Source organism: Peromyscus maniculatus, chromosome 5 (genome assembly GCF_049852395.1).
Source record: "Peromyscus maniculatus bairdii isolate BWxNUB_F1_BW_parent chromosome 5, HU_Pman_BW_mat_3.1, whole genome shotgun sequence".
Classification (NCBI taxonomy): Eukaryota; Metazoa; Chordata; class Mammalia; order Rodentia; family Cricetidae; genus Peromyscus; species Peromyscus maniculatus.
Window position 1 is genome coordinate 10,859,396 of NC_134856.1, and position 18,010 is coordinate 10,877,405.

Here is an 18,010-nt window from a genome sequence, read left to right on the forward strand (position 1 = left end):
AGGTCTCCTTAGGCATAAGCAATGCACTAGACTTAATGCGACTATTTTGGAGAAAAAGCAGGACAAAGTATGGCTAGTGTCCTCAGATGCATGCAGTTCAGGACCCAAAGCCACAACTTAGGCATAAAAGCATAAATCCTTGGATAAAATACTACATGGGTTCAAAAAGGGGGGCTGCAAGGATGCTATAAGGTGTTTGTAATATCTCAAATAAAGAAAAGAGAGATAAACAATCATTTCAGCTTCTTGGCAGCCAAGGCAAAAAGTAGACTCCTGACTAGTTATCCCTGTCTGCTGAGACTGAGATTTTATTTTTCTATCTGTCCTCTCATGTCCTTTAGCCCTCCATGCAGGATTAGCTGCACTTTTTAATGCAGGGCTGGTCTGAGCTCAGTCCTGCTGCAGCTACACAAACTGAAGCAGCACTCCTAGTAAGAACTCAGATTTCCAGTAACAGGTAAATTCCTCCAACCCAGTGACTGCCAGGAAACCAATCAATCAGCGCTGTTTGCTTCTCTCGCGTCTCAACTTTCATTATAAAAACATCTTTAGCCTTCTAACTTTCTGGGAACCCGGGCCCCCAAACCCAGCAGGGGAGACATGGTCATTCTGTCTCAATTTGAATTCCAAAGGTACATTTCCACACAACAGTTTCCGTTAACTCAGACTGGGTGTGGCGGCTTGTGCCTGTAATCCCACTCAGGAGGTAGAAGACAGAGATCAGGAACTCCAGGCTAGCCTCAACTACACAGCGAGCTCAGGCCAGCCTAGACCACATCCCCACAAAACAACAAAAAGCCATGGGGTTCTCTGTTTTCTGGCTCAGGATGGCCTTTCTATTTTGTTTTTAAGATAGGGCAGTTTTGAACTCGTGGACCTCCTGCCTCCACCTTCCAAGTGCTGGAATTACAGGTGTGCACCACCAGGTTCAACTTAATTTTTTTTTTTTTAATTTTTGGGACAGTCTTGCAGTATAACCATTGCTGGTCTGGTAATTGCTATGTAGCCAAAGCTAGCCTCAAACTTGCAGCAGTTCTCCTGCCTCAGCCTCCCACGTACTGGGATTGCAGACATGTGTCACTACACCTAGCTTCATGGTCTCCAGATTTTGGAACGCAGACGCCTATGACCTGCTCCTGAAACAGGGACCATGGGAACAACCTGAGAGCTTCTTTTAAAAGCCTAGTATTCCTTTAGCTGTAAGCCAAGCCTGGTCCTGGAGCCACAGGGGTAATAGGAAGGATGAGAGAAGGGAGTCTGGTCCTGTGCCACATACACATGCTTAGAGACTTGGTGTTTGTTTCACCATCTGACAGATGGAGAGAACCTTCCATCTGTGGGCTGACCATCAAGAGTGGAGACTCTGGAGGACACTCAAAGGGCTCTGCAAACAGAAAGGTTTTGTGTTTTTCTGGATTCAGCTCCTCAGTTACCATGAAAAACAGGAATGAGAAAATCAACTCCTTGCCTAATCTGATTAGCTAAAGGCCCTGATGAGCAGCTGCTTCCATGGTAGGCTGTGGGCAGGGGGAGGGGCAGGAAAAGGTGGCCCAGACTCTGAGTAGAAACCAGAGTCAGCTGTGTTTGCCTGCAGGTGGGAGGCTGGCTGCAAACAGAAAACACTGGGAAGTCTAGGAGTGCCGTGCATGGTGCTCCCGTGACACCGGAATGACCTGCCTGTCTCCTAGAGTTCTCCAAGTAGAGTTCCCAAAGCTCTCCTGCCGGTGGCTTCCAGCACCCCGGGGTACTGCTGAGGACATCTGAGCTCAGGCTGCAGAGCCAGGCGCTGGATCCACACTGGGTCCCTGATAGCTGGGGCAAGTCCCACGGTATTCGGAAGCTGTTTAAGACTGCAGGGAACAAGCTTGGGCTCTTGCCCCAGAGAGCTTGGACTTCAGAAAGGAGGCACTGCAGGCCCAGTCAGGGCATAAGAAGGCAGGAGCAGGTGGACAGCAGGAAGGGCTACCTTGGGTTTGGGCCTAGGGATTCAGCCCAAGTTGGCAGATGTCCTTCACTTGTGATATCCTGAAAACATGACCTCAACTCCTCCACTCCCCACACGATTTTTTTTTTTTTACATCTGATGCCATTTTAAAAGCCATGTGGATTTGACCATGGTGGGGACACTGAGCAAGGTGACCAGATGGGCCTAGGCCTGGTGAACTTTTTCCTAGCCAGGCTGAATTTTCACCTCGTTGCAGCTCAGAGATTCTTTGAACAAACTGCTGTGCTGTGGAGAGGCAGAAGGGGCTGTGTGGCCTGCTTTCCCATGCCCTATCATCAGTCAGAACGGTGCTTCCTGACCCTGCTAGAGGAGGAAAATTACCTCAGGAGCTTCTGAAAACCAGCAGCCAGTGTCTAGTCCCTCCCCAGGCCACTGGAGCCAGACTGCATCGAGGCCCTGAGATGGGCAGTTTAGCTCTGTGGAGCTCAGGAAGTCACCAGGGCTGGGAGCTGCTGGGCAGGAGCTGAAAGGGGTGGCGGTCCAGCCCAGAACCTGGCTCTTTGAGCTAAAGGCAGGCCGATTTAGAAGCCTGTGAATATCCCTCACGCTGTAGGTGGCTTTGAAGATCTCTTTTCTTCTGGTTAGACACTGGAGACACACGCTGGCCACTGGTCTTTGTGCTAGACCTTCTGCCTCAGCGGTTGTGTGGCCTCAAATCTCTCTCTGCCTCAGGGGCCACCCTCCCTGGTACCTCCCGGTCCCCACATACCTCTTGAACAAGGCAGGAACCCTGTGACTTCTGGCAGGTTCTCAACTCACCTGAGCCCCTCGGTTTCTGCTGCTTCGAGTTGCAGGAAACGTTACCACAGGGACCACACCACCGGAGCATGAGAGGTGGGAGCAGGCCGGAGAGACCTGGTGCTTAGTGCCCAAGCTGCCGAGATGGTCCCATTCATCCTGTTTGCCTCTGTAGGGCTGAATCCACGTCATACACAGAGAAGTCCTCCCTCCCCAGCCTCTGGGAGTCTTGCCTTGCATTTCCCCCTTTTTTGGAGAGCAATGCTGGGATTGAACCCATGACCTTGTAGGTGGCAGGCAGGGACTTACCACTGTGATATTCAACCCAGTCCTTTTGTTTTGAGACAGGGTTTCCTGACCGAGTTGTCCAGGATGGCCTTCAGCCTGCAATCCTCCTGCCTTAAGCAAGTAGCTGAGATCACAGGGATGCTCCGCCATGCCCACCTCCATCCCTTTGCGTATCTCTTGTGGCCTTTCTCGGCCTATGTTACTAGTGTCTGTGTGTGTGTATACATTCCATTCTCCAGAAACCAAGGTTGTTCTCACAAACTGACCCAGGATATGGAGCCTCAGAACTCCTAGTGAAAGCTCAAAGAGAGTGAAGGCTTGAAACCAACCAGGAGAGACTCACCTGAGGGAGACGACCTCCCACTGGTGCTAACCCCCAGGACCATGTCCTAGGAAACCGGGGATACAGTGCAGCTAAGTCAACTGTCTGACCTTGGGCAGGCCCTCAAACATTTGCTGAATTACATTCTCCAATTAGTGGTCACTGAAAACAACAGGAATCACCAGCTGACCTTGACATATCAGTAACTGTCCTCCAAGAGCAAAATGTTGACCTACCAGCTTTGACCTAATTTTGTGTCTTGACGTAAAAGAAGAAACAGAAGACAAGGCAACCCTGATGTGGGCTACTTACTCTGCCTGCACCCACGTGAAACTGTTGTGAATGGCGTAAGACAGACGCAGAGGGAAGCCCCAGCACCTCTGCGAGCCACCTACACCGAGCAGGACCCAAGAAGAGGGACCCAAGCTGACTTTTACCTGTGGAGGGCCTCCTGAGTGACAGTTCCAGGTAGGTGAGTCACTTGGGTCAACTGACTCTTCCCAGTACCCGAGGACGAGGGGGTCTGGTACCGCTACTCTTCCAGGGAGCAGCTGTCTCAGAGTGAGTGACTCCCAAGTAGAGAGGAACTTCACCCAGCTCCCAGCCCTTCGGAGAGCTCTGTGCTCTCCCATGCTGCGGCTCTGGTGCCACAGGATGTCTCCTCCCAGCACGTGCTGGTGTCCAGGGATCTGCTCTCCAGAGAGCTTCACCCAACTCCAGCAAGAAGTCTCCCATCCCTCGTGGGCAGTTTATGCTTTCGAAGGTGAATGGCTGCAGCCGCCACCAGAGGGCCACACCACACGGCCACTCTTAGAAAACTTTTGGTTTCTAAAGTCCCCAGTGAGCTCACAGAAGGCTCCATTCCGAGTGTGGGAGGGGCAGAGGCCATGAGGAGGATGCCTCCAGGCTGGCAAGGCTAGAGAGACCTGTGGGTCAACTGAGAAGGAACTTCCAGACAATCTCCAGAGCAGTGGGGGCAGTTTTCAACCCTGCAGCTACGACGCTTCCCAGGCTCTGGGCCTCTCTTTCCAGCATCAATCCATTTGCTTACAAGGGTTTCTACTGCTGAAACCTGGCCACTTCCAGGGAACAGCTGAGGTGACATTCACTGCAGGTCACCAATGACCCCTCTCCTTTTTTTAAAAAAAAAAATAATACAGGGTCTTAATTAGTTGGCCTTGAACTGAGCTCAAGAAATCCTCCTGTGTCTGCTTTCCGAGTAGCTGGAAACACAGGTAGCAGACTCGGAACTTTTCCATGAAAAAGGAGGACACTTCAAGAGACAGCTCCAGTAGTAACTCCACCCACCTCACCAGTGTCCCTTCAAAGGCCACAGCCTTGCCAGCCTGGTCCAGGAGAGGCTCTGAGTCCAGAGGGCATCGTGGAACCTTATAAGGGGTATGAGGGCACTGGTACAGGGCACCAGACTGCCTCCAAGGGCCCCAGCAAAGCACAGGTTGAAACTTTTCGGGGGGCCTCAGGCTGAGCTCAGGGCATCTCATTAGGGTCCCACCCTGCACGGCTGGCCTTGTGCACATCCCCAGGCAGAACACCGGAGCCCAGGTCTTGGTCTTGATGGCATCCTTCTTGGTTAGAAACATTAGCAGGTACTGTCAAGAAACGTCTGTGCCCTGGTCAGGCCCAGCCTTTCCTGCCATCAACTGAGATAAAGCCAGCTCTCGCTATTGCCTCCCCAATGCTCCCACCGAGGGTCCCAGATAAAGGGCCCCAGACCCAGAACGCCACCTGCTGGCTTTGTACCAAAATGCTACTTACTGTCTACCACCCCTCAGGCTGACCCTGATCTTTCCCAGATGCCAGGGGCTGGGTCTGCGGCCGTCAGTGACTTCCAGAGCTTCCAAGCAGGACAGAAGTCCTATACTTACAGAAGGAGGTTGCTGTGACTTGAAGAGACCCAGAGACCAGGGAGCAGGTAGGCTTTACAAGGAGCAGGGAAGGAGCTCCCTTACCCCGAGGCGAGCAGAGGCACTTCGGTTACCTTCTGAGGAGCCTCAGCTAGAGTTCCCACGCCAGTGAAGAACTGAACAGAGGGAGCACATGGCACATGGGGAGAGCATTTACGACAGACACAGGGGTGGAGGAGGAGGAGGAGGAGGAGGAGGCAGCCTGGACAGAGCAAACACAGAAGTTACTACATGGAAAGGAACACACAGAAGACAGCGACTCTCCCACCATCCCTCTCCCCACAAACACCAGGGTATGGAAGAGAGGAAAACAGCCACGCCACCAGCTACAGCAGAGAATTGGTCCACCACATTCCCAACACACGCCACTCATCAAGTGAGAATGAACTGTGTTTTGCCTCTTTCCGCTTCTAGCACCCACAGCATTTGAAGGCCCGACGGAAAGCCCCTGGGAGGCGACAGGAGCTGAGGTCAACTGGCCCAGTTATCCCACCAGTCAGTCCGCACTCCAGTGACTGCCTTCTCATCTGCTTCCTCAGAAGAGCGAGCGGCAGCGATGAAAGTCATCCAAGGCGCTGCAGCGCTCCGCCAGCCTGCGCCAGGCGCTCGTCTCAGGTCGGCCGTGAGCACCAGCAGAGGCAAAGCAGACACCCCAGCTGACACACGACTGGCTCGCTGTCTCCCACCCAGGAGTGACTCTGTTCATTTGCTGAATCTGTTCCTGATGGAGGGGTCCTGTAACCTTTTGCCACTAAAAGCCTGGTTATGCCAGGTCTTCTGGGCCAGCGGAGGGCGGCAGTCACCCACCCACACTGAGGCCAGATGCCCCTTCTAGAGGGAGACAACCCCTCTCCGACTGCAACAAGTCCATGAATGCCAGAAGCCAATGTTTTTACCCGCTGCACCCTGAGAAACACACGCTCAAGGACGAAGGCAGCCAGGAACAGAGCACGGCAGAGCAATGCAGGTCTCTGCCCACACCGCCCCGAACTGTGCAACAGTGCTCAGTCTTAGGAAGACCCACTGCCCTACCAGAGGCAGTACTCAGTCCACCCTGCAGCCAGTCAGCAACACTTGAGCAGCTTTGGGCAACCTGCCGGTCTGGAGGCTATTTCCAGCAGAGTATTCAGCAAGCTCCAGGCATGAATGGCATGACAGAATGAATGGACGCATGGGAATCTGGCGAGTAACATGAAATACCCAATGAACTAGATACAAAGGCTCTGACGCCCAAGGAGAAAGAAGCATGGGTGTGGAGATCTAGCCTAAGGCAGCAGAAGCTGGCACATCCGGCTAAAGCAGCCTTGAGAGTTTGAGCCAGGGGCATTTACTCAACGACAATAGGCAGTGCTGAAACCCAAAGCAAGAACAGTCCCAGCTTTGTTATTGAAACCAGCCAGTGTCGGGCACTGTGGGAGGACCCCTAATTCTTCACTTAAAATATCCTAAACTCGAGGACTTAAAATGACAGGACTAAAGCATCATTGCAGCAGCCACAAGCTCCTTCAGGCTCTGGTCTGAGTTTACACGGGGCACGAGTGGGTCTGCCTTCTGCCTCCAGCATTAAGTGACACTTCCAGCCCTCCAATGGGACCCCCGCCCCCAGCTCAGAAGCCACAAAACCAAAAGATGTGCTCAGAGGGACCCCCAATCCCACTTCATTGTTCCCGAGTTACCTAACTTTACTCAGGAGGAGAGGGAAGAGGAAGAAACAAAGGAAAAGAAGAGGTGAAATTAAAATGCTGGGGTAGAGGGCCACACCACACGGCCACTCTCAGAAAACTTTTGGTTTCTAAAGTCCCCAGTGAGGTCCGAAAAGGTGCTGAGCAGTCAGCACCTCCCTGTGAGGTTCCCCAGGAGTCAACTATGAGATAGGGAGACAGGGAGACAGCCTCTTACCCTGGCCGTCTCAAAGTACCCCGAGTTTGTTCAAGACAAGAGTCCCCAGGAGGCATTTTCTTCTCATTTCTCTGGGTGAACAATGACATCACAGACAATCACCAGGAAAGGATTTAGTTCTCTGAACAAATGAGTGGAAGGATGGCTTAGGATTATAATCTGTCACACAGTCATGAAGTCATTAGACATGTCTGACTTCTGGGCACCAGCTGGGCACATGGGAACCTGTTGATGCCATGCCTTGCAAACTCAGGTTGTTCTTAGCTCCACACTTTCTGTGACTCACATGCAGTCACAGAACCAGTCTATAGAACAAGTCGTGGAATTTGCTTGTGGGAGACTCGACAGTGATAGCATTCTTTCCACAAAGGTCTCCCCACACCAACTCCTAACCTGCTGGGCACTAACTACACCACGTATGCCCTGAGCTGCTGGTTTTCCTTCCGGTTGCCCTTAGGTCTCATCTGGTTTCTGGCAGGGCATGTGTGCAGTTCTCCTAGATGCAGACAGAACTGCATAAAACAAGGACAAACTCACAGTTAACTCAGATGGGGTGAGGAAGAGACAAGCAACAGAGGCCACAGCCAACCCGTTTTCTCGAATTATGGAAAAGGAGTCAATTCAAGAAATGAAGACAGTTGTGCGCTATCAAATCTGGAGTGCTCTCATCCCCGCACGTGAAAACACACGTCAGTTCTTGGTGCACATGAGCAAGACACACCTTGCTTAGCTAAGCCTCCTACAGACTTGCCTTCTCAGACTTTAAAGGGAAGGTCAGTTTTGGGTCCCACCTACAAGATGAGACCAGGGAAGGAAGACTACAACCTGGAGGGCCTCACGTTATATACATGAGGATCGTGAAATCCGTGTCCACTACAGATCCATCAGCTCTTTCCCAGAGGGAAAGATGTAGGTAGGAGTGACTATCCTGTGTAAGAGATTTTTTTCCCGAGGAACAAAAAGCTTTTTGGTGAGCCCATGGCAAAGTGTTCCTCAAGAGTGTCCCAACAGCCTGAAGAGCAGACCTTACCCAGCTGGCTCACTCAGGAGCAAATGCTCATGTTGATCTTTCAGTCCAGGGCTATGGGTGTGGCGAGAGAAGCAGTCAGTAACAAATGATAACCACTGCTTGGGGACCAAATACCCAGAAGGCAGATGCCAAAGGCTTCTGTTGTCAGACATGCAGAATGAGCCATGAGCTTGCCTTCACCAGTGAAGGGGATCGTCCAAGCAGAACTGACTGCCAAAGGAGAGAAGCTTCAAAGGGTTCTCTGAGAGGGCAGTGACTTCATCAGTCAGCTCTCAACAGAGCAGAGTGGAGGGCTCACCCCATCTCCACCTTGAGCTGGGCACTTACACCTTTTCAATTCCAGCAGTCCCAAGCCCATGCTTTGACCCCACTGGAAGTGTGGAACAGCAGGCCCATCAGCTGGACTCATGGCTGAGGAAGAGGGGTGGTTTGGGGCTACATGACCTCAAAGGCTACTCAAGAGGACAGCAGCACTTGGTATTCCAAACACAGACCTTCCGTGATCCAAGACTAAGGCTGGCTTCCCATGCAACTAGACTTGGGAAAACACACTGTGACTGCTGATATGGGCCACAGTGTCTGAGTGAATGGGACTCCAAAGGCTTGGATTCCTTGCTCATAACAGATAATTTTTTAATCATTTAAAGTCATATTAGCCAAATTACAGAAACCTATGTTGCCTCTCCTTCTCTGGCCCCGAAACTATTGACAACATTTCCCGAATAAACACACACACACACACACACACACACACACACACACACACACACACACACACCAAAACAAAACAAGAAAACCAAAATTTTAAAGAAAAAAATAAAAGAAAAAAATGTTTAAAAGAAATACAAATCAAAGAAATTTATTGGTACTGACAAAAATACATAATACAAAAAAACAAAACACAACAGAAAAAAAACTGGGAAGCCCACCCCAGCGGGCCCATGTGACTAATATACTGATAGTGTGCAGCCCCAGATCCCATCAAACACAGCCCTTAATTCATGAGGACCTCCATCTGCACCAGCCTGGCATTAGTGTCCCCAGATGTCCGGTAGGGTATCATTCCAGCAAAGGTAATCAGAGCTCTGGCTTGACTTCGGAGTTGCTGAGAGAAAAGGAGATCAAGACAAGAAAACTGGTTAACTGTCAATCAGAGCTTTGGACTGAGAACCATCACAGGCTCCTGTGTGCTGTACACTCGGGGTCAGGAACGTCTTAGCCTCCACTGTCCACCAATTCCAGAGTGTCAGAATTCTCGACTGAGCAAAGGCTGCTTGCTCTGCCAGAGAGCCGCCGTAACCCAACACACCATAAGGAACCAATCACAAATTAGCATTTTCTTTGATTTCCACCCCATCCCTAGCCCTAGTTTGAGAACAGCAGTAATCCCACCACTTGAGTTCTCCCAGGAGCTTCCTGTATAAGATTTATACTAGTCCTAGGTCCAAGGGAAGCGTGTTTGGGATCACGTGGTCTCAAGAGGGCTGGGCAATGGATTGCAAACCAGCAAGGTGATTCTCAGCAATGTTTCTCAGGAGTACTGGGATCTTACAGAGTCACGGTCTTCGATGACTCGCTGAGGCCTGGATGCTGAAGATGGACTTGTTCCCTTGAGCCTCTTAAACTGTGTGAACAGGATGTTCATGGTGGCAAGAAGTACTTCTGAGAGGTTGTGCCTGATCTACAGAGAGAAAAACACCTGGAGTAAGGGAAAGGGACCCAGTCTCCAGAGGGAGCAGTGAGTGAAGGGGACACAGCCTCTGCCTGGTCATGTGACATCCAACAGCTGCCAATGGAGAACTACAGTCACCAGAAGGGAGCTAGTGGCCCTGTGATCTCAAGAGTGGCATCACGTCTTGGAGTTGCCATTCACTGGCCACTGGCCCTGCTCCCTTAGGATACCTTTGGTGGGACAGTATGCCCAAAGCACAGCAGGCACCATCTGCAAGCATGGCGTAACAAGACCCAAAGTGTCTGCACCTGGTATTAGAGGGTAAAGGGATGCATACGTTCCCCAGTTTCACAACTCCCCATGACTTTGGGTCTGCCCGCCTGTCTCCAGCAGTCCTTCCTTGGGAAGTCTACAGGGACAGAGCTTAGTGTTTACTTCAGCCCATGATGCAATGAGCCTTGTTTCTAGGGCAGGTAAGAAACACCACAGGAAGAACAGCTAATAGCAGCGCCCTCCCTTAGTGTGAAGTGAAAGATGACAGAGGAGGACTGCTGAGCTTATGTGCCATGGTCCCAACAGCCACACCTTCCTCACGTGGAGAAGCCAGTCCCGACAGCTGTGTCCAGAGTACAGTGTCTGTGCTCTAAAGAGAATTCTTACCTGAGTGTACATGGAATGATCAGGGGAGGACCACGTTATAGCCCCACCCGGGTAAACAGAGTCTGTGGTGCGTGGGCTGGATGCCAAGAGTTTCACAGCTCTCTCAGTGGTTCCGTGTGTAGCCCAACAGAGCACTTGAGCTAGGTGGTGACAGTGACCCTAGGGCTTCTGGGGTGATAACAGCTCATGGTCACTGCATTTGCTTCCTTAGAAAAAATTATGTATTTGTATTTACATGTGTGTGGGTACGCATGTCCATGTGTGCATGTGTTGAAACCAGAGGTTAACATTAGGTGTCTTTCTCTGTGGCTCTTTACCTTACTTTTTGAGGAAGTGTCTCTCATGGAACCTGGAGCCCAGGCTTTTGGTTAGCAACCCCACTCCCACCTCCAGTGCTGGTACTTCAGACACATGCTGCCATGCCAACTTTTACATACTCCACTGTTAGGTAGGTACCGGCCATCCGAACTCAGGTCCTCAGACTTGTCCACTGAGCCACCTCCCCAGCTCCAGCTCTCTGTTTGATGTACCCAGTAACTCTGAGAGTTCTAGCCATGGTAGCTATCTAGATTAGATTTTCCTAGGACAGGTCCAATATCAGCTCTCCTGGTGTTCTGTGAGTTCATACCATGTGTTCTTGGAGAAACAAGGTTCTGGTTGACCTGAGTCTGGTTGAATTCTCTCATTGTCTACATATGCAAGATGATATTTTAATACTTAAGCATTTCCACAGGGTCCATGACTTACACCCCACTTGCCCAAGGTCTGCCTCAGTATATAAAGTGGAGAGCAACTGAGGAAGACACCCATCATCATCTGTGGGCCCCCCCCACACCCACACACATCTGCCCATACATATGGGAACATATAAACACATACCACACGCACATACATACAATTTAAAAAATTAAGCTTTCAGTTTTGGAAGGGAAGGAAACAGAATTCTGTAATGAGCAGAGAAAGACTCACTTCGTCACTGAAGTTTCTGAAGGCAGCCACCCTTTCTTCCACACTTTCCTGGTTTAGAGGTACCAGCTTCAAGCGGTCAATGATCTGTTTAAAAAAAACATCACCAGCCCCATATGACACAGCATCATAGTCACATCATCCCCCAAAAGGTTAACAGTCAGCTTGTGCAAAATTGGCTTTTAAGCAGAAAATGCACCCTCATGTACATAAAAGCTTTGACCCTAACTTACTAACTTGATTTTTTTTAAAGGTTTATTTATTTATTATGCATAGTGTTCTGCCTGCGTGCCAGATCTCATTACAGATGGTTGTGAGTCACCATGTGGTTGCTGGGAACTGAACTCAGGACCTCTGGAAGGGCAACCAGAGCTCTTAACCACTGAGCCATCTCTCCAGCCCCCCTAACTTGATTTTTGTTGTCATTTCCAGACCCAATTCTAAAATTTAGAGACCTCAACTTCTTTCAGAAGCCTGTTTCTAGATTAAAGGGGAGGGAGAAAAGAAAAGCTTGTGGGGGAGCGAGGGCACAGAAATCTTTAAATTCCTAGGATCGCACTTGTCCTCTTCATTTAACAGGCAGGTTGATAACAACCTGCACTTCAAACACCCTTGCAGAAACTTACATCAAAGGCTCTGTCAATGTGGCCACTGTGATACTCGTCAAAAAAGGTTATCAAGTCCAAGAGGAGATAGAATGTAGAGTCCACAAACTTATTTGCACTTATTCCCTGAGCCCTGTACCTGAAAGACAAAAGAGAGGGCCACTGAGGGAAGCAATGGTGGTGTGCGGATTTCACAGAATCCTAATCTCGGGACAGCATTTCAAATGCACCAACCTCCCGAGTTCTCTGGATGATGGGCACTAGGGAGGAAGGAACCGTGTTCACTTCTGACGGTGTAAAGGCTGACTAGTGTAGATGTGGTGATACTCTACCTACACACTCTGAGTGAAGTGCTTCTCTAGTGTCCAGCAGCAACTCTGCAGCCAAGTCTTTAGGAAGGAGGAGAGGATTCCATGTGTTAAAACCCTGAAGGCCAGTGCTAGGGATTACGGCCTAAGTGGAGAGGCCTCACTTGCCAAAGGGTTTTGTGTGTTGCTGCAGGAAAGTATCACAAACCCAGTCTTCTCTGGAGTTAGGTGGTTCTAGTCTGAGAAGCCAGTGACTTTCCTGGGGAGGAAGGTGGGTTCTATAAGAGTGCCCACAAACCCCTGAGAATCCTCCAACATCATGACAGGATGTTCCGGGAGAAGGTAAATCAGAATCACCTCTGGGAAGCTGAACACACAGTAGGACAGCACAGTGGCCTGTGATCAGGCCCCACTGAGCTGGCCCTGGCCTTACCGCTCGGCAATGGAAAGGGCCATGTTCTTCAGTCTTTCCTTGTTGGACTGTGGGGCACTGATCTGTGGGACCACAGGGCTCAGCAGCTTGTTCATCAGCTCCAGCACCTTGTCAGCATTCTGTTTACATTTTTAAGATTAAGGAAACAATCAACAAAAGCACAAATTAAATAAGCAAAATTAAAACAGCAACTTTCTGGGGTGATGAACAGCTGCTCTACATCCTGAGACTGGATACAGCCAAGGACAGTCCATCCAGTGAATGCTTACCACCTGCACATTTTCCTATGTCCTAATTATACCTCAATCATAACATTTTTAAATTTAGGAAACCTTTCTTTACTTAATAAAGATTTATTTATTTTTATGTGTGTGTGTGTTTTACCTGTATGTATGTATGTATTTATGTATGTGCACCATGTACAAGCCTGGTGCCTGCAGAGGCCAGAAAGGGCATCAAATCCTCGGCAACTGGAGTTATGGATGGTTGTGAGCCACCATGTGGATTCTAGGAACCATGCTGGACTCTCAAGAAGAGCAACCAGTGCTTTAATCAGGGAGCCACCTCTCCAGCCCCAGGAAACCTTCCTTTTCAGGTCACTTAACTCGTCAGCAGTCACCACATACTCTCAGGCAGACGCATTTAACCAGGCTCTTGGACTACACTGTTGGCTCCTGTAGAAGGCTACCACAGGAAACCACAGCAGCTTGGACAGTAGGAGAGCCTTTCATTACGCTGCTCTCTTTGGTCAGAGACATCTTTGGGCAGTAAGAATTCTGTAAAATGGGAATTCCATCCTGACTGAGAAAGTGCTCCAGCAGGGACGGTGATCAACAAAGACAATGTTGGAAAGCTTGAGCATCTAAGCTAAAAGGCTATCAAGCACAGAGAAGGGAAGAGGCATGAGAAGGGCACTTACCTTGGCAAGGTCATAAAGCTTGGCTGCTTCTTCAAACAGTCCTTTACTTTCTGCCACGGAAGCAACTTTGTTGATAATAGGCTTTGTGTCGCTGGTAAACTTATCAATGACTCCAGGCTGACAAGACAAGTTATCAAGGGGAGGAAGAGACTCAACACCCAGGAGCAACCGTGACACAGAAGCACTTGAACTGAAATAAATGCTTGCCTATTCAACTCGGGCACTCTTGACGACATAAACCCCGCACCAAAACCATGGGAAAAAAGACGGGCACATTTAATGAAAGCACTGTGGAGTCAGTCAGCTGTGGCACATTTGTGGTTTCTGAGAGAGTGTCTGAAAGGACTGAGAGTAGGTAAAACTATTAGTGATTCTGAATTTGCTGGCAATCAGGAAGTTGTAAGAATATTTTGAAGACTTTCGATTGGCTTTCTAAGACAGATGCTGAACAAGTGCACAGGAAGTGGTGGTGAGTACGTTGAAAAGAAGTCTCCGTCACCATTCAACAGCAGGCACGTGATCAGGAGAGTCTGAGGCCCTAGGACCCACAGGGGATGGGATATGGACTGTGTGACACTCATGTTTATCTATTCTAATGCTCTATCAGGGCTGGACCAAGTTGGGGTGATCTGCCCCTGAACCAATAAAATATATATGCTCGGAATCCAGCTGTGTGGTATTGAAGAAAATAATTAACCTGTCTTATTTCTGCTTTTTCACTTGGGAACCAGAAGATAACGGTTCTCACTTTGATGGTGACTGTCATAACTGAAGGAGAAAGTGCACACAGAGCACTTGGCACAGTGCCCACGAAGATGGGCTACCATCATCAGTACCATCAGGGCCCTCGTCTGGGCTGCTAGGCCAAACCATGCCGTTTTACAAAGAAAAGTGAGTACCTGTGGGGCACACGGGGAATGCCAGGGTCAGGACTGGTTCTGACAATGGGCTTCTGCCCTTCTGTTACAGTGACCCATGGCACGGCAAGTCCCAGCGGAACCGCTGAGGCCCCAGGGAGACGGCCTTTTCAGGTTGGCCTCCTGAGAGAGGTGGCCTGCATTTCTAACCTTCCTATCTGGACAGAGTAGGTAGAACAATCAACTTACTTTTCTTTGTGTTTTCTGAGTTGAAACTGGCAAAAATTTAGACACTTAGCTTTAAAAAATGGCAGGCATGCTTTGAACATATGAGAAACCTATCTAATCACAAATTTATAACTTTAAAGAAAAGAAAAACGTGTGTAAAACCAAGGCCATCAGTTGGGCTTATAAGTTCCTCTTTCTTGTGTTAAAATTTCTGTATCCAGATGTGAGTCCTACAGTGTAACTATACTCTCTGACAGTCAGGGATACATTTAACCCACCTTTCTACTTCCGTCGTTCTCTAGTTTCCCAAGGATCATGTCAAACTGTGGAGGAAAAGGGTTTTTAGTTTACTGGTCAAGGAAATAAAGGTAACACACAAGTCCTTAGGGAAAGAGATGGGAGAAAAGGGGCACAGGAGAAGTCTTACACAAACCAGGAAACAGATACTGAGATCACTATTTTCACTGTTAGAAACCAAAACAAGCTCCGCCCTTCCTCCACCTCTAGACCACGTACAACCTACTCACACAGAATGTCACATGAGAACACACCGAAAACTCCCGCCAGAGTGAGAAGAAAGCTAACCTACCTCTCGACTTTCTATCACAAGCTCGCTCACACAGCGCAGAAACATGTTTTCTCCTTGACTGTCTTTCTCGTCCCTACAAAAGCACAGGAACAGCTTAGGTGGCTTGTGGTATGGACTCAAAGAGTCTCTAAGAGGCATTCTCTGAATGGAGAGATAAAAGGTAGCCAAGTGAAAAGGCAAAAGGAAGTTTCACCTGAGGAAGTAAAAGTACTGGAGTGCTTCCCTCGGATCCGTGGACTCAAACTTGCGGGTGTAGAGCATGAGCAGACGCACGAAGTTCAGCCGTCGCATGCAGGGAGGGTCACCAGGCTCATGGCTGACTGCACATGGGAACAGAAGGGCTCACATTCTCAGAGCTCCTCTGACCCTCGCAACCCAGAACCCATGGAAATTGAATGTACAGGCTAGAAGTATGTGTTTTTGCAGCCCCCACACTCTATATTTCCCATTGTAATCTCACCACTGTCCTTCACTTTCCTCTCTACAGACAGTAGAGGAAAATGTCTCATATGGTGAATGACCAGCATGATGGCCTTTCCAGGAAATGACTATGTACTTGACCATCATGGCTTACATACTGACCCATTAAGGACCCACTCACTCACATGTGCATGGCTCTCCACCTGCCTCTCCTACGGGCAGGCAGGTAGAGAGGTGGCTAGCTCGGGTTTCCAAAATCTTTAAAGCCAAATCCCTAGTGGGAATGACATTCGTGACTCTTGGAATGGCTTTGTCTGGCCACAAAGCTGGTGCCTGGCATGGCCCTTCAACACTCCAGGAAGGGCCGAGGGTAACAAACGAGTACTCTAACACTAACCTACAAGCTAAGCATACAGTGCTCTACCGTGACCAAGTCCCCAGTGGTTGCCATTCCACAGCCACCAGGACCAACGGGTCACATCACTGCCAGCTAAGGCCTAAATACTCACGGAGCTGAGCACTCTGCCCCGAGGATTTTAAAAGCAGCTTTAGCTCAAACAGGACCAGGGCCACGTGGACAGCATGGCAGCGGAGCCGCTCCATGCGGAAGAGAAAGGCGATGGCGGCCTCAAACTGTGCAGTCAGGAACAGCACTTGGAAGTAGAGGAAGGGCTGCTGGTTCACCGTGAAGTGGGACTCGCCTGCAGGAGAGGACATGAACCAACTCAGAGGGAAGCTGCCACTGTGTCTGACCCTGGGGATCTACCGGCCTTACTGGGTGGGAAGAAATCACCAACATAAAGCAGCTGACACGACCCTGGACACAGTAAACTCCGAAACATGACCTGGAGCCAGGCAAGGGGGCGCATGCACGCCTCTAATACTTTCAGTCATAGCAGTAGAAAGGCAGAGGTCTCTGTGAGTTCAAGACCAGTTTGGACTACAAAGTGAGTTCCAGGACAGCCAGAGAGAGACCTTGACTTACAAAACAAACAAACCCAATTCCTCTACTTTCTCTAGGCCTCACACCTTTAATCTCAGCACTTGGGAGGCAGAGGCAGGTGGGTCTCTATGAGTTCGAGGCCATCCTGGTCTACAGAGTGAGTCTACAGTCCAGGAGAGCCATACAAAGAAACCCTGTCTCGAAAAACCAAATAAGTAAAATAAAATAAAAAGGTTAAAAAATAATACATATTCTTAATGCATAATAGTCTCTACCTGATTGAAAATAGTTAAAGTCCACTAGAGGCACTCATGTGTGAAGGAAGGGCTTCCCCACAGGTAAGCCATGTGGCCCACAAGGAGAGAAGGTGACTGACTGCAGGATCTTACCATAGTCTTCTAGCAGCTGTTTCTGGAACTGTGAGAGAGTGAGTCTGTCCTGTGGCGAGCTGGTGCCGTCATCATCAAAACACACCTGGTTCAACTAAATCCCCAAAGGAAACACACACACTGGTACAAACGACATCCTCAGCCAGGTGTCCAGCTGTAGCTGTCCAGCAGCCATGCTCCAGCTGTGAGCTGGAGATTGCATGGGACACTGTGGTTCTTGGGGCTGGGTTGTAGCTCCATGGTAGAGCATGCCGAGGCCTACATTCTATCCCTAGCAATACAACAGGGAAGGGAAATGGGTGGAGGGGGGAGGGAAGGAAAGAAGAAGAAGAAAGCTAACCGTGTACATTAGTTGGAAATTACACATTAAAAAACAGGGCCGACAGACACAAAATCCCCTGGCCCTGTCCTGATCACCACACAAGCAGGAGGTACTAAGCAAGTAAAAAGAGTATGGAAAAACCGAGCAGGCAAATGAAGCTGTGCCTACTTTCAACCATAAGTAGTCCTCAGTCTTGTCTGCGACTTCGCTCTGGTTGTCGGTGATGTCGCATCTGCCAATGACACAGTACACGGCGCGCTTATAGGGGTCCGTGTTGTTCCTGAGGGCTCTGCGGTAGTGAAGCCGGAGCTTGTTTTCAGTAGCTGGAGACAACCTGAAACACACAGAGACACAGCCTCAGCAGAGACCCTCCGCGGCCAAGTGAAAGCCGCCATCTAAGAGTTTGGAGGCTCTCCTTCTCCAGGGCCACAGGTCCTGTCTGCCTCTACCACCACTTCCATCTGACTGGAACTACTAGCAATGTGTCCTTTG

At 49.6% G+C, this 18,010-nt stretch overlaps 1 protein-coding gene across 2 annotated transcripts in view; it reads right to left on the reverse strand.

Annotated features, from left to right (window-relative positions):
- Positions 1–9,039: 9,039 nt before the first annotated feature.
- The window catches only part of Nup93 (nucleoporin 93), a 110,622-nt gene continuing 101,651 nt past the window's right edge, over positions 9,040–18,010 (reverse strand). For both annotated transcript variants that reach the window (XM_006985211.4, XM_042277302.2), the window contains 12 exons: positions 17,687–17,852; positions 17,197–17,290; positions 16,374–16,565; positions 15,638–15,764; positions 15,445–15,517; positions 15,134–15,178; positions 13,771–13,887; positions 12,852–12,970; positions 12,132–12,249; positions 11,509–11,592; positions 9,760–9,888; positions 9,040–9,312 (listed from right to left, as the gene is read on the reverse strand). In XM_006985211.4, coding sequence (XP_006985273.1) covers positions 9,202–9,312; positions 9,760–9,888; positions 11,509–11,592; positions 12,132–12,249; positions 12,852–12,970; positions 13,771–13,887; positions 15,134–15,178; positions 15,445–15,517; positions 15,638–15,764; positions 16,374–16,565; positions 17,197–17,290; positions 17,687–17,852 — 1,375 coding nt within the window. In that variant the 3' untranslated portion in view covers positions 9,040–9,201. The remainder of the gene's footprint in view (positions 9,313–9,759; positions 9,889–11,508; positions 11,593–12,131; positions 12,250–12,851; positions 12,971–13,770; positions 13,888–15,133; positions 15,179–15,444; positions 15,518–15,637; positions 15,765–16,373; positions 16,566–17,196; positions 17,291–17,686; positions 17,853–18,010) is intronic.